The sequence below is a fragment of the Manis javanica genome, chromosome 2, assembly GCF_040802235.1.
Source record: "Manis javanica isolate MJ-LG chromosome 2, MJ_LKY, whole genome shotgun sequence".
NCBI classification, from domain to species: domain Eukaryota; kingdom Metazoa; phylum Chordata; class Mammalia; order Pholidota; family Manidae; genus Manis; species Manis javanica.
Window position 1 is genome coordinate 12590850 of NC_133157.1, and position 19573 is coordinate 12610422.

Here is a 19573-nt window from a genome sequence, read left to right on the forward strand (position 1 = left end):
TTCCCTCTACCGGCAAGCTTTTAAAAAGAAAACATGAAAGAGGTAAACATTTTTCTGGGAGACTACTTTAAAGGTCAAGAGAACCCTGCTTCCCAACATGAGCAAAAGCTCATCTTTTATCCTTTAATTTCTGTCCTTTCATTTCATTCCGCAAAAGTTCTTGGTGATGGCACCTTAGTCACTTGTGGAGGGGGGATGTCTACTTTTCTAGGAAGAGTGGCGCCAATCTTGACTTCGGTGCCTGTTTCAAAGGGAAATTATGAAAATTGCTCTGTCTGTCCCTTCTTTCCTCGTTTCCAAAGAAATGAAGAAATGGCTCCTTCTCTGTTTCTCATTCAACTTCTTTTCTGTGTAATTGCTTCTTGGATGAGTTCTAATGAAAGGCGAGGCAAAGCAGAGATTTGGATTTAGAAAGACATGGTGATCGAATCCCCTGGCCCTGTCAATGAACCGATTCGCTTGCTCTCCCCTCTCTCCCCAGCACGCACTCGCTTCTTCCACCTCCTTCTGGAATTAACCCCACACATTTTCTAGAAGTGTTAGAAGAGGAGGATAAAAGGATTCGTTTGGCTGGAATAGATACTAATAACAGTGCTTCTCTGTTCTTTTGGACCTTATGTCCCCCTTCCATTTTCTTTTAAGTTTTCCTCGACATTTTTCAGACTTACTGAAACACTGTAAGAATAACACAGAGAATTGCTATACACCCTTGATGCAGATAGCCTCAAATGTTAACATTTTACCACATTCGCTTTTTTTCTGTTTCTCTGTCCTCTTTGAGAGTGAGTTTTATACATGATGCTCCTTCACTCCTGAACACTGCTGTGGGTATTTCCTAAGTGAAAGAACATTGTCTTCCATAACCACACTATAATTATCAAAATCATGCCATTAACATTGAACCCATACTATTACCTAATCTAATCATTCATACTCAGAATTTATTCAGATTTTGACAACTGCCCCAATTATGAAGAGCAAGAGAGAAACCCTGGATCATGCAGTGCCTTCAGTTGTCATGTTTCCTTAATCTCCTTTAATCTGTAAGAATTTCTTAGGCTTTCTTTGTGTCTCATGACACTGATATTTTTGGTGAGTACAGGCTAGTTATTTAGCAGACTGCCCCTCACTTTGGGTCTGTCTGGGTTTCCCCATTATTAAATTCAGGATATGTGTGTTGGGCAGGAATAGCACAGATGAAGTATTGCATTTTTCTCAGGGTATCATCTCTAGAGGCACAAGACATCAGAGTGTCCTGCTATGGAGATGTTAACTTTAATCATTTGATTAAGGTGGCATCTTCCAGGTTTCCCCTGAAAGATGACTATTTTCTCCTCTCTAGTATCTGGGAAGAAACTTCAGGATGATGGAAGACCCTGTTACCCCTCAGACTTTCACCCTCTAGCTTTAACCTCTGTTAATGATTCCCTTCGAATCAGTCATGGTTGCAATATGACCAGATGGTACTGATCTAACCTCATCATTCCGTCTATGTTTTAGTTGAATTTCCACTACAAGGAAGAGCTTTGCCTTCTCATTTATTTAGCTATGTGTGTATGTCCACATATTAATGTGGGCTTGTGAATTCTTATGTTATTCAATAGCTTATAATCCTTTACTATCATTATTTATTTTGATATTCAGATTATCCAAGATACGGTCAGTAGAGCCCTGTGTCCTTTGAACAGTCCCTGTTACTATTGGAACAGTTTCTTCCTTTTGCCACAATAGGATGTTCCAGGCTTTTCTAGTCTTTTCTCTGCACCAGCCTTGGAGTCCGCCAAATCTCCAAGCATCTGTACATCCGTCGTTTCTGTTGGTGGACGCTCAGTGTGCTCGGGTCTGCAGGGCTGTCATTCCAGAGCCCTCCCCCTTTTGGAAAAATAGTTTGTGACATTCTCCTACTATCCTGGAATGAAATATAATCAACCTACACACATAGTTAAAAAAAAAAAAACACCCACCCTAAATGTTCTCTGAAAGCAAAAATAAGGAAAAGTTCGTTATAAAAAATGCTCTACATTTTAGCAAGTAAATGCTTTGGCCCAGTTACCCTAGAAGACAATGAAGTGGTCAAATGCTTGTACCTACCTATAACGAATATACCTGGATATAAGAAAAATAAGACAATTTGATAAAGCATTGTGACCTCTCTCCTTCTCTCTCTCACTATAATCTCTCTCTCTCTACTATTTTATATATATATATATTTTCATATGTAATCACTGCATGTTGTATGGGTGACTCAGATACATAAGCCACCTTGCCATCTATTTGCATAATTGTTACAATCCTGGAAAATTGTGATGCTTAACTGAGATCACACAGAAAATTCCTTTGTTCCTAAGTGATGTGGAGTTGGGTTCTGGGCTGTCTCTGTGGTGTACGTAAACAGATATTTCACTTCACAAAGGTGTGCCAGGACCACCCAGTGGGTTGCGGCGGTCTGGCACTGGGGCCCCTGCCCACCAGATGCCCTAACACTTCCATTCTCTGTGACAAGCAGAAACGCTCCTAGAAATTTCCAAAATCCTCCCTAGGTGGCGGTAGCTGCCTCATTGAGAGCTACGGATTCATCTATATGGAGCAGAAGCATCTTCATCTCTCTTAAGAAACACAGATACTGTTATATTGCTTGAAGGTGTTTAATTTTTAACACTTTCCAGAATGATGTCTAACTTTACAGGATTCCCTGATCCCCACTTTACTTGAGAAATAGGGCCGATCCCGATCATCTCCCCACCTGGGCGGGGAAGCAGCCTCAGCTCCCTCCTGCTGGTGGCCAGAGCTTGCACACAGGGAAGGTGTCCATATGAGGGAGGAGGGTTTGTGGCCTCTCATAGCACAGTGCCATCCCGCAGGCAGCCCTGTCACCACCCTTGTTGTCCAGAGAGCACATAGACTCCTGAAAGCCCAAATCCAACAAACACCTCTATGATACAGATGAGGAAAATGAGACCCAGAGAGGGCAAGAGACTTGGCCAAGTCACACAGCGAGTGAGAGATACAAACTAGGCCTAGAGTTGAAGAAGTTTGTGCCAAAGAACAAACAAATCTTAGGGATTGGAAAGGACCTGAGAGAACATCCAGGTGAATTCCCTGCACACCTGGACAGGGGACCAGACTCCAGCCTGTACTCAATCATTTTCAGAAATGGGAAATGTACTGTTTTTCTAGGTAGTTATTCCACCAGGGGACTGTTTTAAATTTTAAAAGATTCCTGAGTTGGGAATTTACTGCCTGTGTCTCATGCTCCCCTCCCCACCCCTGCTGGGTGTGGTTTGGCCCTCTTGGTCCCATGGAACATGTATGTTCCCTATAGGCCCCATGACATCCCTTGAGAAATTTCAAAACTGTATCCATGTCTCCCGAGCTTTTTTAGTTCTGGTCTCTGGCACTGTACCCGACACTGAGATGATCGTGATGAACAAGCCTGACATTGTTCTTGTCCTTGTGGGACTTTAAGTGTAGTTGAAGGGCAAATACTCCACAGGCATGGACACGCAGGTGGAGGCTGAATACCCCCATTGCCTTTTCCAAAGTGGTGGAGTGGAAAGAGCTTGGCAGTGGAGCTGGCCACACTTGCGTTGACACTGTCTGCAGCTACAGGTGTGGCCTTGCACTATTACATGCTTAGCTCTTTGGGCCTTGTTTCCTCCTCTGTAAAACTCAAACGATGACTCTGCCGCATAAGGCAGCTGGCAGATGAACACTCGATAGAGTATTAAATAAGAAGGCTTTAAGCCTGCAGCAAGGTGATATAACTACATGGTGGTCTCCTGCTCCTGCCCTTTTCCCTCCACCCGTGCGGAATGTTTGGAGTGACTTCTAGACATATAGGGGCTTAAAGCTCAGAATAAAATGATTTAGTAGAATAATATCACTAGATTGATCTGCTGCTCTTGGGCTCCATCCTTTGGTAGATTATCATGTGATACTGTAAAAAGTATACAGGCAAAACACTAACGAGGATGCCATGCCCATTTGGATTCGAGGTAAAGAAGCTCCCTCAGATTAATTGTTAAATGTTTAATGTTAAAACTCATACTGACTAATGTCACCACTGACTTATATTACCATATCACTCTGTCTTATACATCAAAGTTATAATCAGCCCACATTATTAATCTGATTATATGTGAGCTCCTGCCAGGGTTCTCCAAGTACATTATAGTTTGAAAAGTGTTCCCTGGTCATGCAAGTCGGGGAAATGCTACACCAGAGGTTTATAATAATCCCATTTGATAGATGAAGACATTGACGCCGGTGATGCCGTGGTGTAACAAGTACTCTACTATTTCTTGTACTTTATCTCTGTGGCTGTTCAGTATGGGATTGTACCTGGCGACCTGAGTGATATCCCGTTTTGGTTGTATCATAGCCGCCCTGTCTTTATGGGTCTTAGGCGAGGTCTACCCTAGAGAGTGTGGACTTTCCAATGTCAGCATCAGGGGACCTCTCAGTAGCCTCCGGGGATCTGCAGGTGCTTCCATGGGAAAACACTCTTCTGCCATCTAAGGGCACACTAAGGAAGATCCCTGTCATGCTGAGAGGAGAGTATCTGTAAACAAAGTCATCCAGTTGCATGCTCCTCTGTTCCCTTCTGCTCTCCATGAATCATTAAAAAAGCCCTTTGGAGCTTGGTCACATCTGGGCAGTGGGGAATTAAGCAAAGGGCTGGAGCCTTGCTTGGTTCAGGGCATTAAAGGGGATCAAGCTCCCCTCCGTCCTGAGTCCACTGTGGTGGGGACAGTGACTGGTGTGAAATCCCCAGATGGAAGTAGATTTGGGAGGACAGTTAGGGAGCCTGTTCCCACGCAGGGAGACAGTCTCCCCTGCCTGTCTCTGGTTTATTAAGAAGGCAGGAAGTTTCCTTATAGGTAACCATGGAGGTCAGGAAGGGGGTGCTGCATAACTTGCTGGTGAGCCCATTAGAGACCTTGGCCAGAGGTCTTGTCCACTGATCACCTACTACTGTTGAAGTAAAGCAGGGGAGGGAAGTAGACAGTGTTTATTTGAGGAAAAGTGGCTTGTAGAGCTGGCCTTCAGTGGCACCGTGGAGTTCCTTTGCAGACCTCAGCCGGCTTGGCTTCCTCAGCAGCTCATTTAGGACACCACTGAGCTGCTTAGCGATCAAAGCGTGTGGCAGTAATTCCTGACATCCTGACATGCCGACACCTTCATGCTTCTTAGAATTTAGACCCAGAGGCTTGCAGGAGTCCCCGTTCTCACTCTCCTAGTGTGAATGACCAAGCGAACGACTGACTGGTTCCCTGGATGGGCACTTGGCTGCCGGGCGAGGTTCTCAGAGTAGATTGGTTTCTCGGCTTGTCAGTTTACATCCAGTGCTTTTCTGGCAGAGATCAGACTCTTGCACCAGCACTGCACTGCTGTCCTGCTTGCCCGGCGACCTTGATCCAAAAAGACCCCGTAACAGGCCATGCTGCTGATACTGGAGGCTGCAGGTGAGCCTGCTGTCCGTGGCCCTGGGCCCTGGAGTCGTCTCAGCCTCCCCTGCCTTACTCCACTCACGCTCTCCAGTATGCCTGCCCTCCTGACGTTTGGACTTGCTACTTACCGTGTGATCTACAGGTCACATGACTCCTCTGAACCTCAGATCCCTTATTTGTGACACTATTTAAAATGATATCACACACATACCCAAAGGATAGAAAGAACAAAGCCAAAAATGAAAACAGTTGGGGCAAAATGGGTACAGGTGGTCAAAAGGTATAGACTTCCAGTTATAAAATAAAAACGTCCTGGGGATGTAATGTACTTGCATGATGACTATAGTTAATAATACTGTATTGTATATATTTAAAAGTTGCTGACATCTTAAAAGAAGAAAAGTTTTGTAACTGTGTGGTAATGGATATGTATATGTATGTATGTATATATACACTGAATCATGATGTTATACACCTGAAACTAATAGAGTGTATGTCAATTATATCTCCATCAAAATGCATATAAATCTGGAATATATATCTAACTAAAAGGTGATAGCCAATAAACTGAAAATCTGTCCCCTACCCCCAAAAAAGATGATAACAGAGAACACTTATGTAGCACTTATTGCCTGGCACCATTTTTAAAAAGAGCTGTATCTATGTTAACTCATTTGTCCTCAAGACATCCCCTTGAGGTAGGCCTGTTATTCCCATTATATCCATGAAGAAACTGAGGCAGAGAATTTCAGTGTTTGGTCAAAATCATATAGTTTAATATATATATATATATAAAACAAAAAGAAAAATCAACATCAGTAGACTTCTCATTGCATGCCTGTGAGGATTAGGTAAAATAATGAATATAAGGCACACAGTAGGTGCTCATACATGGTGGTTATTATTATATATTATTAGTAATTACATTTTAAAGGATTAAGCTGTGAGCCTTCTTCTAGGGACTGGCATGTGAACGCTGAGAGATGATAGGATTTAGCAGAAAAAAGTGTTGCCTTTGGGATTTGAACACACACCTGTATTCTGATCCTGGCTCCCTAGGGCACCTGCTATCGGCCTTGGGGAAATAACTTATCCTGTAAGTCCCATTTTCCTTCTGAGATAGGAGGGTGATAATAGTGTTGGGTTGAAGCATCTGTATAGCTGTCTTTGACCTATGGCCCATCCGTTAATGCCTGCCTCAGAGGGTTGCCTATGAGGATTGAAAATAATCTATGGGAAATACCCAGCACAGAGTCTGCATTGCGATCCCGCTGATCACTTGGGAAGCAGTTGCAGTGGTAGAGGTGAGAAATGCTGAGAGCAGCAGAGGATGGCGAGATGTGTTGAGAAGGAGAAATGTCCGAATTCGGTGCCCGCCTGGGTGGGTGATGTGAGGGAAAGCTGAAGCCAGGCCTCAGATGACTGGCTCGGGGACACAGGGGCTGGTGGTGCTATTCACTGATACAGACAATACAGTGGAAGTGGATTTGAGGAGAGAGACCATGGATTTAGTTTGGCCTGCTGGAATTTGTGATGCCGGTGGAGATATCCACCGGGTCTGGGGCCCAGAGAGAAATGTGTGCCAGAGAGAGAACGGGGAGTCAGCAGTGTTCTGGATACTCTGAAGTCTTGCAGGTGGTTGAAATCACCCAGGACGAGCATCAGGCGTGTTGCCTGTGATCCTGGATGGCGAACGAAGTGAGACAGCGAATCCGGCTCCAGCAGCATTTGCTGCGTGCTCTCCATGCAAGGTTCTGTGCTCAGTGGGGACAAAGGGGATCCTGTAATCTGGAGAAGTGGGGGTTATTTTCCCTGCCCTCAAGGAGTTAGCGGTTGAGTTAACTCAGCCCCTTTTTTGTAGGGACTTGGAATATGGGGGGAAACCTCTACTTACAAAGTATAAAATGGAAAGTGCTGTCACTCCTCTTGCAGCACTAGATCTCATGTATACATTCTGGTGTGGGTAGCCTAGTGCCTGGCACTGATCAATACTGTGAACTGTTGTGATATTTTAGCCAAAAGAGCATTGGGTGGGTGGACACCTGATTTGAGTGTTGCCAAGTATGACATTGATATTCTCATATTTTCTTAAAGTTCAGTGTGTAAAGTATGGCCAGAATGGAAGAGAGCTGACTGTGGTTTTGCGAAGGAGGAAAAGCTAGGCCCAGGGATCTGAAGGACTTCTGATTACAATGCAGTAGAATACATTTGGAGGTGAGCTAAAGATTATTTAGCCAGTTCATTAGCAGGAAACCCGCAGTATTGGGAAAAACGAGTTTAGCTGGCAGGGGAGCTTACTCAGCAATCGAGTGCTGTGTTCCGGGAGTGTGGTGTTCTGGGTAGGCTCAGTCACCGTGCCTGTGGGGATCTCATCAGGAGATTGTGGGGAAGGGAGGGAGGAGAAGAGGCCTGTGAGGCCAGGGACATGCCACGCTGAGGGCGGGGTCGGCCAGGGTGGCCCAGGGAGTACAGAAACGTGAGGGGCCATGCAAGGAGACAGGCCGTCGCCGAGGGGAGCTCTGTAGGACAGCCCAGGCCCCATGCAGACTCCAGCCAGGTTGGTTAGTCATAAGCCTCCATATGGAATCTGAGGATAATCAGGAAACCAAGACAGAATAATAAAAGATGAAGAAAAATGAAATAATAGAAATAGTACTGTGTCAAGTACCAGTGCAAAGCATTATTTAATCCTCAGAGCAGCCATAGGAACCGGGCACTATCCTCCCTGTTGCATAGGAGAGGATGCTGGAGGCAGCTAGGCCAGGGCGTAGGGCTGCGAAGGGGCCAAGTGGGGATTTGAGCTCAGGTCTGTCTGATGCCAGAGCCCATGCCTGTGCTCTGCTGCTCCCCGAAGGCCCACGGAATCGTGGGCCCAGTGGTGGTAAAGGGAAGTTGCTGCCCGGGGCCCCCCTGCACTTGGGGATCCCCAGTTCCCTAGAATGTAGCCTCGGACCTAGCAAGCCCGGTTAGAGCCCTCTGGCTGGGGAGCTATGAGGGGTGGGGAGGCCAGGCAGGGGCGATGGCCTGGCTGGTGACCAGCTGTCCCTTGGCTCCAGCAGTAAGGGGTGGGGCGTGAGAGGAGACCTGAGAGGACAGCAGGCATTCTCATGAAACGACTGGTTCCTTCCTACCAAGCAGGTTTTTTATAGTCCCAAGTGTGTTCCAGAGTGGCTTTTTGATTGCTCATTAATGATGGTTAGATTATGGCCCACGTAAAATTTCTGTGCACTAAAAGTAGGATCCATTAAATCGTATTGACGACAGGATGGATTTGGGGTAAAGCAGGTGGAAAGGCTCCTCATCACCTCTTGGTTTTCACAGTCATAAGCACCAGCTTCCCTGAGAAGCCCATGTCCACCTTCATGTACATTTGAAAGCATCCCCAGAAAACAGGGCAGCGTGGCCCAGGACCGATGCTCAGGTTCCACCTACCAGCCAGGTGACTGCAGCTTCTGACTTTTCTCTCTGGGCCTCAATGTCCTCATTCTCCCTAGAATGAGACTTGAAGGTTAAATTAGGTGATAACTCTGAAAAGCATTGATATTTATTTTAAAACCAAACCAATGTTATGTTATTATTTAGAGTGAGGAGTCTGAGTACTCAGTCCTAAGTTCTCTTCTGAAAGACCTCTTTGGATGCCCCAATCAACTGTGTACAGAGAACCTTGGGTTGGAAACCTGAGATTTTATGATGTAATTCTGGCTCTGCCACCAGCTGTATGGGCTTGTGCAAGTCTCCAGTTAGTTTGTTTAGAAAGCGCGCATGTGTGCATGTGTGTGTGTGTGTGCGTGCGTGCGCATATGTGCAGTGATAATTCCTTCCTGGGCCTGGCAGAGCTGGGTGTGAGGACAGAGGCAGCTTTATGTTTGTGTAGACTCCCTCTTCTTGCACGGGCTGGTCCAGGCTAGAGCAAGATGAGTCCTAGTCGTCTTGGCTATAGCTGTGCATTCCTGCAACTACCTCCTTCCTTACTCTGCCTGTTAAACAAAAATTTCAACATGTCAACTGCTTTGAGTTTTCCTAAAGAACATAGCTGTCATGGAAACACCAGGCTTTTGAATCTGGTCGACTTGGTTTCAAATCATAATCTTACTGCTTGTGAGCTGTGTGGCCTTGGCCCTGGGATTCCACCTTTCTGAGCCTCTGTTTCTTTGTAGCATTGTTGCGAGGATTCAGTAGAGCGTGGCTATAAAGCACATAACACAGAATATAGAATGTATATTCCAGAAATGGTAGCTCTCCCTTTCTTCTTTCTTACTGGTTAAAATAATTTTGTTTCTTTAGGAGAAGTTGATTTATCTGGCAATCTATCAGTGAGGTATATGCTAACTAATGTTCCCATGGCTCATAAATGTGACAGCGACCAAACTTCCTCATAATTTCATTTCAGAAATATTTGTTCTGCTGCATTCTGGGAAGAGTGAGTAAAATAAGCCGTGGGCTTCCTCCTCAGTGATCACAGTCAAATGGGAAGACATCATCATAATAAATAAGAATAATAGCCACTGTAGGTTAGCCCTGGTACTTCACGTTCTTTAACTGTTGTAATCCTCACAACAACCCTATGGCAGAGACACGACCATTGATTCTGTTTTCCAGATGAACAAATTGAGGCCCGAGGTAAGAAAGTTGCCAAGTGTTACATAGCTGGTAGGTGGTGGCAGCCCTGGGCTCTGTACGTGAACCAGAACAGCATCCATGTTCTTTGCTTCCATAATAGACCTAAGTCTGTAACCATAATAAAATATATCAATCAACTTAAAGACACAGATGTAGTATTATTACAACGTGACAGAGGTGTCCCGTAGGAGGGTGAGATGCCACAGGCGAGGGAGCGAGAGAGGCCATACTGCTGGGAAGGTCGGGAGCCAGGAAAGCCTCCTCAGAGGCCGCCTTTGAGCTGGGCTTCAGTGCTAAGTGACAGCCTAGCAGGCAAAGAAGTGGAAGGGAGACTGATGGGAATGGCAGGGAGGAAAGCATGTGCAAAGGCCCTGAGGCCTGGAAAAGGGCCAGAGGGGAAGGAGGGAATGGAAGTTAGGCTGTTGCTCAGCAGGCTTGGCTGGCCTGCCAAGGAACGAGGGCCTTTGAAACCGGGCCAAGGAGTTGCACATGCATGGACAGCTACAACTCCTTGGGATTAATTACTGTTCTTTCCTTAAAACTGTTCCATAAACCCAGGATACTCATTGGTAATAAAACAGAGTTTCTTTGTTTTGTGGGGGGTGGGTATTTTTGTTTTTGTCTTTGCCCCTTAGGTTTTCATAACTGGAACTCTTCAAAAGCTGGGGAATGGTGCAAATGACCAGGTGGTGGCAGGAGCTGCTCCTTGCCCTGGGCCTGTGGTCCCCCTGCCAAGCACTGGCTGCAGGTTTATAAGGATACCCTTCTTCCATTTCAAGACACTTCATGTCTTAGTTTAAACTTTACATCTCATCCCTGCCAGCCATCAGTTCTGATTTTAAGTGCAGGGAGAGTTATTGATCCAAATTAATCAGCTTCTGATGAACAGTAAGAGCTTGAGGAATGGGATTCTGGAGTCCTGAACTGACTCTGTGGCTATACGTGCTCAATTAATATTCAGTCAATGAAGTGAACTCCTCCTGCCCCCTCCCCACCCCTACCTGCTCCTTTTTCCGTGCTCTCTTAAGTCTGTGAACAGAGGTGCTGTGTGCTGCTGGAGCCTTCCCTCCATCCTTCACCTCTGTCCAGGCATCAGGTGCCCCTGAATCTGCCTCTGTCTCAGTGCCCCATTCCTGCCCTGGTGCCACAGCCCCTGCTCAGACCTTCCAAACTTTGACAGTCCCGCATGGCCCAGCATCTAGTCTCATTCCTGGCAGACCATCCTTCCTGTGGTGCCAGAGTGACATGCGCACCACGTCACCCGCCGCTTGAGAATCCACAGTGGCCTACAGGCAAGTGCAGGCATTCCGTGATCCCCTCTGTCTGCTCCCGCGTCTCATCCCCAGGGGTGCCCTCCTCCTTCTGGCACACTCTCTGTGAAGACGCCCTCTGCAGAGGCTTCCTGAGGCAGGCCTCCCTCCCAGGCCCGGGCCCCCACCTCCCACGCTGCAGAGCCCTCTCACGCCCAGGTTCCTCTGGTTCATCTTCTTCCTTTCTCTCTCCTCTAGTTTCCCTGTGATCATAACCACCATCCACCAGCTCCTGTCTCCCTCACCCAGCTCTGCTGATTTCACCCACAGAATATTTCCCCAGCCTGCCTGCCTCCGCCTCCCCCTGCTGCTGGCCTCAGTTCAGGCTCGCCCTCTCTGCCCTCCCCATCTACCCGCTCCTGGCCACAGGGGTCTTTCTAAGGACAAATCTAATTAAGTTTCTTCCTTCTCAGAACCCTTCAGTGACTCTCCATCATTCAGGACATTGTCCAAAACTCCTTAAATGATACTCAAGGCCCTTCCCTGTAGGCCCCACCTCATACCCAAGCTGGTCCTCTTCCCTGCCCCTTCCTCACATTCATCCATCATTCATTGCAGACATGGGCTCTGGAACCTGACTCCCTGTGCTTAAATACTAGCTCTGCATCCTATAGGCTGTGTGACTTTTGGAAAGTACTTAACGTCTCTGGGCCCCCATTTCCTTATGTGTAAAGCAGGTTGATGGGGATTAAATGAACTGATACATGTAAAATGCTTAGAACGCGCCTAACCCATAAGTGCCCAGCATAAGTGTGTGGTGTTGTCTGGCCCCTGCAGGTCTCACTAGCGAGATTTCCAGTGCGCTCCCCGCTCCACTTCCTCTTTATTCTCCAGCCATTGGAATCACTTGCAGCTGCCCAGACCTGTCCCGCTCTCTCCTGACTTCATAAAATGCCACCACGGCAGCATGTTACCTGCTCAGTTCTTCCTCTTGGCCTCACCTGTCTACCTCCCACTTGGCCCCTTCCTGTCTCATCTTTGCTAATCTAACTGCAGAACATCTCCTTCTCAACAGATTCAGAAATCACCTTGCACATTGGGAAGAGGAGTTTGCCCTGGGTGCAGGGCTCAGATTACTGAGGCTGGAAGGGGGTGGTCCTTGCACCCCATTGTCCAGCATGTGCTTTGTGACATCGGCTTGTCTACCAGAGGCTTGTTTTTGCTGCATATCTGCTACCTGTGCCTGTCACACCAAGGGTCCTGGTTGCCAAGATTGGATGCAAATCCACCTGAGTGACTGAGGACTGCTCTAACTGGCTTTGACTTCCCTGGTATTGCAGACACAGTATTTCTTCAGAAATTGTCCCCTCCTCTGCCCCTCGCTGCTAATAACATTTTGTGGCTTGGTATTCCAGTTGCTAAATTTCTTTCTCAAAATATTTTACCTTGCTTCCCCCAGATGCCCTGCTGTCATCCTCAAGTGCATCGTAAATCTCCACTCTAGTGCTTCTGCTCGTGTAGATCATCCCAGTGCGCTGATCACAGCGGCACAGTATGAACTCTCCGCTGACTAATGTCACTTGCGTATTTGTAACACAGCCTTCAACTGTGGTGATGTCAGGATAACTCACTGTTCAGAATCTGTTAGCTGGCAGAAGCCAGGGACCTTAGTGTGACCCCTTTATTTTATAGGTGAGTACAGCAAAGCTCAGTTAACTGACTTTCTCAAGGTCACATGGTCAGGAATTCCTGACCACATGGGGACCAGACTCCAGATATTCTGATTTTTCACTTTACTCTTTCTTACTCACCAAAAGATACTTCTTTGATCTTCTATTAAAATTTTTTCAACTTAAAAAAAATTGTGGCTAAGTATGCATAACATAAAATTTACCATCTTACCCATTTTTAAATGTCCAGTTCAGCGGCATTAAGCATGTTCTCATTGTTGTGCGATGATCACCACCATCTGTGTCTCCAGAACGTTTTTCATCTTCCCAAACTGAAACTCTGTACCTTCAAACACTAACTCCCCATTTCTTCCTCTCCCCAGTCTCTGGTAACCACCATTCTACTTTCTGTCTCTTATGAATTTGACTATGTACCTCATAAAAATGGAACCATACGGTGTTTGTCCTTTTGTGCAATGGCTTATTTCACGTAACATAATGTCCTAATGGCTCATGCGTGTTGTACCAGGCTGAGTAATATTCCATTGTGTGGATAGACCACATTTTGTTTATCTGTTGGTGGACAGTTGGGTCTCTTTACATTTTGGCTAGTGTGAATAACACTGCTATGAACATGGGTGAAAAAATAAATATCTGTTCACCAAGAGCTATTCGTTATGAAAATATTTACATTGAAAGACACTTGCACCTGCCTACTATTGCCACCCATATTTTTCTTTCTCTTAGAAAATCGGAAAATACAAAAAAGCATAATGAAGAATATAAAAGTCATAGATTTTTTGGGGGATATATATTTATAGGACTTCATATTCATGTTGTCCATAATTTTAGAATTTTTATATACACCAAGAGAGAATCTTAACAGGTAGGCCAATTTGTGTAGTAGAGAGAACACTGGAAATATATTTAAGGGACAGAGAGCATGATAACTGAATGTTACCTTGGCTACTCCTGGCATTTGAGAGTTGAGTTCATGCAAACTGTGATCTACCTTAACAGTACTACAGAGGAAACTCTTTGTGGTGGTGCTACTTTAAGACCATTTTAACATCTTGATAGAGCATCTTGTTGCTAAGAGATGGAATTTTTAGAATGGGGGTTATTCCCAGTCACATTTCTTAAATATCCACTAGGGGGCAGTAAAAGACACAAATTTTTCAACAGGCGGGGTGAGTGTCGCGCAGTCAGACATCCACAGCCGGTGCTGTCTTTCAGCCATCCGTGCATGCACTTAGAAGGTAATGGATTTCACGTCCAATAGCAGGTTTGGATAAAACAAGATTTTATCAGCTGTAGCCTAAGTGCAGGTCTTCCTCACATTCAGCCTGACATCAAAGCACAAAACTTGATTCAATATGTTGGTCTCACATTGTATTTTTACTTAATTCATATTAGTCCAGCGATTCTCAAACAGTGTGAATCTCAGAATCACCTGTCATGCTTTTACAAAGTACACATGCCCAGGTCTCATCTCAGATCTATGAAATCAGAATGCCTGGGGCTGGCCTAGTGATATAGACTATATTTTAATTCTGGCCCCTCTTGCTAAAAACCAGTACATTCACTCTAACTTTAATAACTGAGGGGAAAGGGTTACCCTTGAATGAAACCTCAGAGGAGAGTGAATATGAATTCTGTAAAATCTTTCTCTTTTTGAAACAGAAGTTGCTGAAGGGTCTGGTGGCTATGGGAACCACATTTGGAACAGCTATGAGGCTTTCCCATAGATGGCATCTATATTATAACAAGCCAGGAACTGAGACAGAAGACCTGAAACAGACCTGGCAATCTCAGGACCTAGGATCACAGTTCCAAGAAGACCATGCTTAAGGGCCAAACTCTTTAGTGTGAGGCCAGAGCTCAGATACCAGTGCCGTCTGCTCTATTAAGGGAATATTCCCGACAGAGTTCAAGAAAACCAGACTTTTAATTTTACCTTATCAGAGGTGAAAATGGAGCAGGGAACTTGCAATGAGGTCAGAAGACCTCAGTTCTCATCCTAACCATCCTTCTAGCCAGTTGTGTGACCCAAGGCAAATCATGCCACGCCTCCGAGCCTCAGCTTCCCAGTTTGAGTTAGGACAGGATCGGATGACCATCTCTGAGGATCCTTATGTTCTGAAAATTCAATGATTCTATTAGTATTAATAACTTGATTTGTATGGTGCTACTCTGGCAAAGAGCAGAAGAAATATTCAGCAATGTAATGAATGACAGAGACTATTGACCATGTAGTTTAATTTATTTAAGGCATATACACTGAATTCAAAGGAGAAATATTGCTCCCAATAACATATTGAACTGTTAGTATCTTCGGCATAGCAAAAGCTTTCCAGAGGGAAAAATTACCCATCAGTGCAAACTTGACATTTTTCACTTCCTGATCCATAACTGCCATTTCTCCAGCATGCTTGTATTTCCTGTGAAGGGCCAAATGTATGCATACTTTGTATGAATATTAAATACCTACATAAACGTCAAGGTCGCAGTTGCAAGAAAGGCTCTGTGGAAGGCCCTGGGAGGCTAGCATTGATCTCTTGTGAAGTTCCATTTCTCGAATCCTGCTGACAAGGGGAAACAATTGATGTGGACCATTATTAAGGCTTTAAGTGTTTCTCCATTGTTAAAGATCTTTTACAAGCCTGGAGTAACTGATAGTGCCCAAGGAATTGGCAAACGCTTCACTTAGAAATATAGGTTGGTCAGAGAGATACGTAAAACCCCAAGAGTAGTTGCCCTGCACTGGGCTTAAGCAGCAAAGGTGGAGGGCCGGGTGCGTCCAGCTGGGGCACGTCCCCCTAGCCTGCCAGCCACTGCTCTGAGTTACGGAGTTCAGGATGGAAGGATGGGCTGTTCCCAGCTCTTTCACGCCAGAAGCTGCAGAGAGAGTGGCTCCTGCTTCCAATTCCACCTTTAAATGATCTGTGGTGTCCTTCCCCAGTGAAAACCTCCTCTCCTGCCATTCAGTCCATCAGTTCTCCGTAGCTGCAGACGGGTCTGGCGAGTTTCCAGGGGGAACTGGGTGCATGTGAATTATCAGAGTTCCAGGCGAATTGGGCACTTGTGAATTATGCAGACCTGCAAACCCAGACTGACTGTCTGGACTGATCAAGTGACCCAGATAATTATGTGAGTGTCCTGCTGACCTGGAGCTGGAAGCAGAGCAAATATCATGGATGAGAGAATCCAGTTTCAAAAAGATCTCAAGCTAAAGGATTAGCCAAAGCTAGTAGATGGATTTAAGAAGAGAAATAATTGGCAAAACGAACATTTCCTGTGTACTAGCTCTGTGTTTGGTATTATGCTCGGCCCTTTGCACATTTAGTTCATCTTTACAGTGACCCAGGGAGGGTAGGTTTTTATATCTCCATTTTTAAGATGAGGAAACTGAGGCATGGTAGTACAGAGGAAGGTGCAGGCATGTTAGATTCCTTGATCTAGACTCCATCCCAATTTTGCTCCTCAGCCGAGTCACTTCATTTTTAAACAACAGCAATAGCTAGGCTTTATGGCTGCCTCTTATGTGCTGGGTTTTGTGTGCTTAGTGCTTTGTATTTATTATCTCAGTTCATTCTCAGGACAACCTTACTCCTATCTCACAGATGAGGAGGGCACAGGCAACTTAAGTGACTTGCCCAAAGTCGCACAGCAGCGCCAGGACTTGAACCCAGGCAGTTTGATCCCAATGCCCATACTCTTAAAACTGCTGTACCATCGTGTTTTCCTATATTATAAAAAGAGAACCACCCTATCTTCAGTGAGGCTTGGGTGAAATTACTTACTGTGAAGTGCCTAATACAGTACCTGGCACTTCATAGGCACCCGTAAATGGGACTAGATCATTATCATTATCATCGTCACCATCAGTATCCCACTATCATTAGTTGAATGCCTTGCTCAGGGTTAGAGCTAATAACTGACAATGACCTGGGATTGGAACCCAGGTCTCATGACTGCAAATCCTCTGTGCCCTCGATTTCCCTCTGGAGGCCAAGACTGAGGCCATCCTAGGTCACTGTCAGTGCCTGGTATAGTGTTAGACCCCAGGCAGGTGCTCAGGGAGCCCTCCCATAGGCAGAGCTCAGTACCTGATATGGTGTTAGTCTGGAGCACCTGCCAGCACTCACATGGACAGGGCTCATTTCCTCACTCATTCACCAAGCATTTGCCCAGGTCCTGCTCTGTCCTGAGGGTCCAGAGAGGAAAAGAATATGATGCTAACTAACCATTCTTTCTCCTCTCCCAACCCCCAAAGGGTCGAATGGTGAAAGATGGTGACCCCTCCTGGAAGCCCACTTTCATTGTGAAACCTGATGGTGGCTGTCAGGGTGATGGAATCTACCTCATTAAAGACCCCAGTGACATCCGCCTGGCAGGGATCCTGCAGAGCAGGCCAGCGGTAGTCCAGGAGTACATCTGCAAACCTCTGCTTATCGACAAGCTCAAGTTTGATATTCGTCTGTATGTCCTACTAAAGTCCTTAGACCCTTTAGAGATTTACATAGCCAAAGATGGACTCTCGAGATTTTGTACAGAGCCCTATCAGGAGCCTAACCCCAAAAACCTGCACCACGTCTTTATGCACTTGACCAACTATTCTCTGAACATCCACAGCAGCAACTTTGTCCACTCGGACAGCACGAGCACAGGCAGCAAGAGGACTTTCTCCAGCATCCTCTGCAGGTTGTCTTCCAAAGGGGTTGACATCAAGAAGGTCTGGTCTGATATCATCTCCTTGGTGATTAAGACAGTCATTGCCCTGACGCCAGAGCTCAAAGTTTTCTACCAGTCGGACATCCCAGTAGGGAGGCCGGGGCCTACATGCTTCCAGGTAATCATGGCCCGTTCCCAGCCTGAGTTCTCAACCTGGCCTCATGTGGGACGAGGGGTGGGGGTGGGATGGCCAGAGGGAGCAAGGGGTGGTTGCTGGTGTGAGCTTTCATGTTAAACCTAACACCAACTGGATAGTTAGGCTGGATGGAATCCAATTGGCAGCTTTCTGTGTGCTAGCTGTATGATTTGGGGCAAGTTAACTTCCCTTTTCTCACCTGTAAAGTGAGACCACTAGTACCTCCCTTAAAGGATTCTTCTAACTATTAAATGAAATCATGTGTGAAAAGCACAGTACCTGTCATTCCTTTATTCAGTCTTTCCTCTGGCAATTTTTGCCACCTGCTTAGTAGGGACCAGGCCCTGTCTGAGATACTAGTGAGACCGGAAGTCCGGTCCCTGCTGGCTTATACACAGTTCACTATTGTGGGAGACAAATAACTTTAGAAGCAACTAATATAAAGTGTGACAAGTGCTTGAACAGAGTAGGAGATGTACTGGATGCTGTGAGATTGTGGGACCATCGAACATTTTCTGGGTGGGAGTAAAGGTGGTCTTGGAAGGCTTCCTGGAGGAAGTGGCAGTTAAACTGGAACCTGAGTAAGAGTTGAATGAAGCAGGGAAACTGGGTTGTTCTAAGGGGAGACATGTTGCAGCCCTAGGGGTAAGGGTGCAGCATGGAGTGTGAGGAACAGTGAGAGGTTCAATATGGTTGGAGGTGGGGTTTCAGGCAGAGAGGGTGTGGAGAGATGAGGTGGGAGAGGCAGGTCGGGCGAGATGGATCACTGAGGGCAGGGGAGCCACTAGAGGTTCTGGCAGAGGACTCAGATTTCAGATTTGCACGTTACAGAGAACAAACCTGCTGCAGGTAGAAACTGGATTGGGCAAGGTGGCTGGGAGTGGACTGGTGGGTAGTGAGCCAATCGCTTGCCTATAAGCAAGAGGTGTCACTTGCTTGGAGTAGGAAGGTCTTGGTGGAGGTCTGAGAGCCATTTAGGAGGTAGAATGGCTGACCTGGTGACTGGATGGGGCTGGGGAGACTGGAGAGACGGTGGCAGTGAGGGATGGGGGAGAACCAAGACGGCCTCACAGGTGGCTCAGGTGCTTGGATGGATGGAGAAAAGCCATTGGGAGGGGAGGCCAGTCTTGAGGAAGGTCAGGAGTTGGACTTGAACCTGCCTTTTAAGTGCCTATGTGACATCCAAGTGGTGAGGTTGAGCGCGGACAACTAGACTTTTGGGCCTGGAGTTCAGGGGCAAGAAGTCTGGGCTGGAGACAAAGGTTGGGAAGCCATCAGCGTTCAGGTGGGGGCTGAAGCCATGGGAGGCTGCAGGGTGAGATGGGGCCTGAGAAGACCCCCACATGCACCACCATTTAAGCAAGGGACAGGCAGAGGAGGGGAACTAGCAAAGGAAGCCAAGAAGTGGCTTGAGATATAGAAAGGACGTCAGGAGAGGAAGCCCCTTACTGCCAAGGAGTTGAAGCCGGCTGGGGTCAGGGGTGGCAGTGCTGCAGGGATGTCACATGAGGCCAGAACTGAAGTGTCACTGTGCTTCCCGACTTCAGCGAGGACTGTGTTCCGTGGAGTGATGGGGCAGCTGATGCATAGTGCAGTGAGTGGGGGTGCAAGCGGGAGGAGCCAGGCCCGAGCGAGGCCCGAGCGTTCTTCCAGGTCACTGGCTATGAAGGGGTGCAGGTGCATGGGGTCCAGGCACACAGTAGGCTCAGTTTC

The 19573-nt window shown here is 46.5% G+C and overlaps 1 protein-coding gene across 12 annotated transcripts in view; it reads left to right on the plus strand.

Annotated features, from left to right (window-relative positions):
• The window catches only part of TTLL11 (tubulin tyrosine ligase like 11), a 228343-nt gene that overhangs the window by 61559 nt on the left and 147211 nt on the right, over nt 1-19573 (plus strand). For 10 of the 12 annotated variants that reach the window (XR_012126450.1, XR_012126448.1, XR_005062352.2 and 7 more), the window contains one exon: nt 17267-17842. The exons of 1 other annotated variant lie outside the window; for it this stretch is intronic. Coding sequence is in view for 7 of the 11 variants with exons in the window: in XM_073225251.1 (XP_073081352.1) it covers nt 17267-17842 (576 nt within the window). In the remaining 4 variants the exon portion in view is untranslated. The remainder of the gene's footprint in view (nt 1-17266; nt 17843-19573) is intronic. One more of the 12 variants, XM_073225249.1, reaches the window with a different exon arrangement.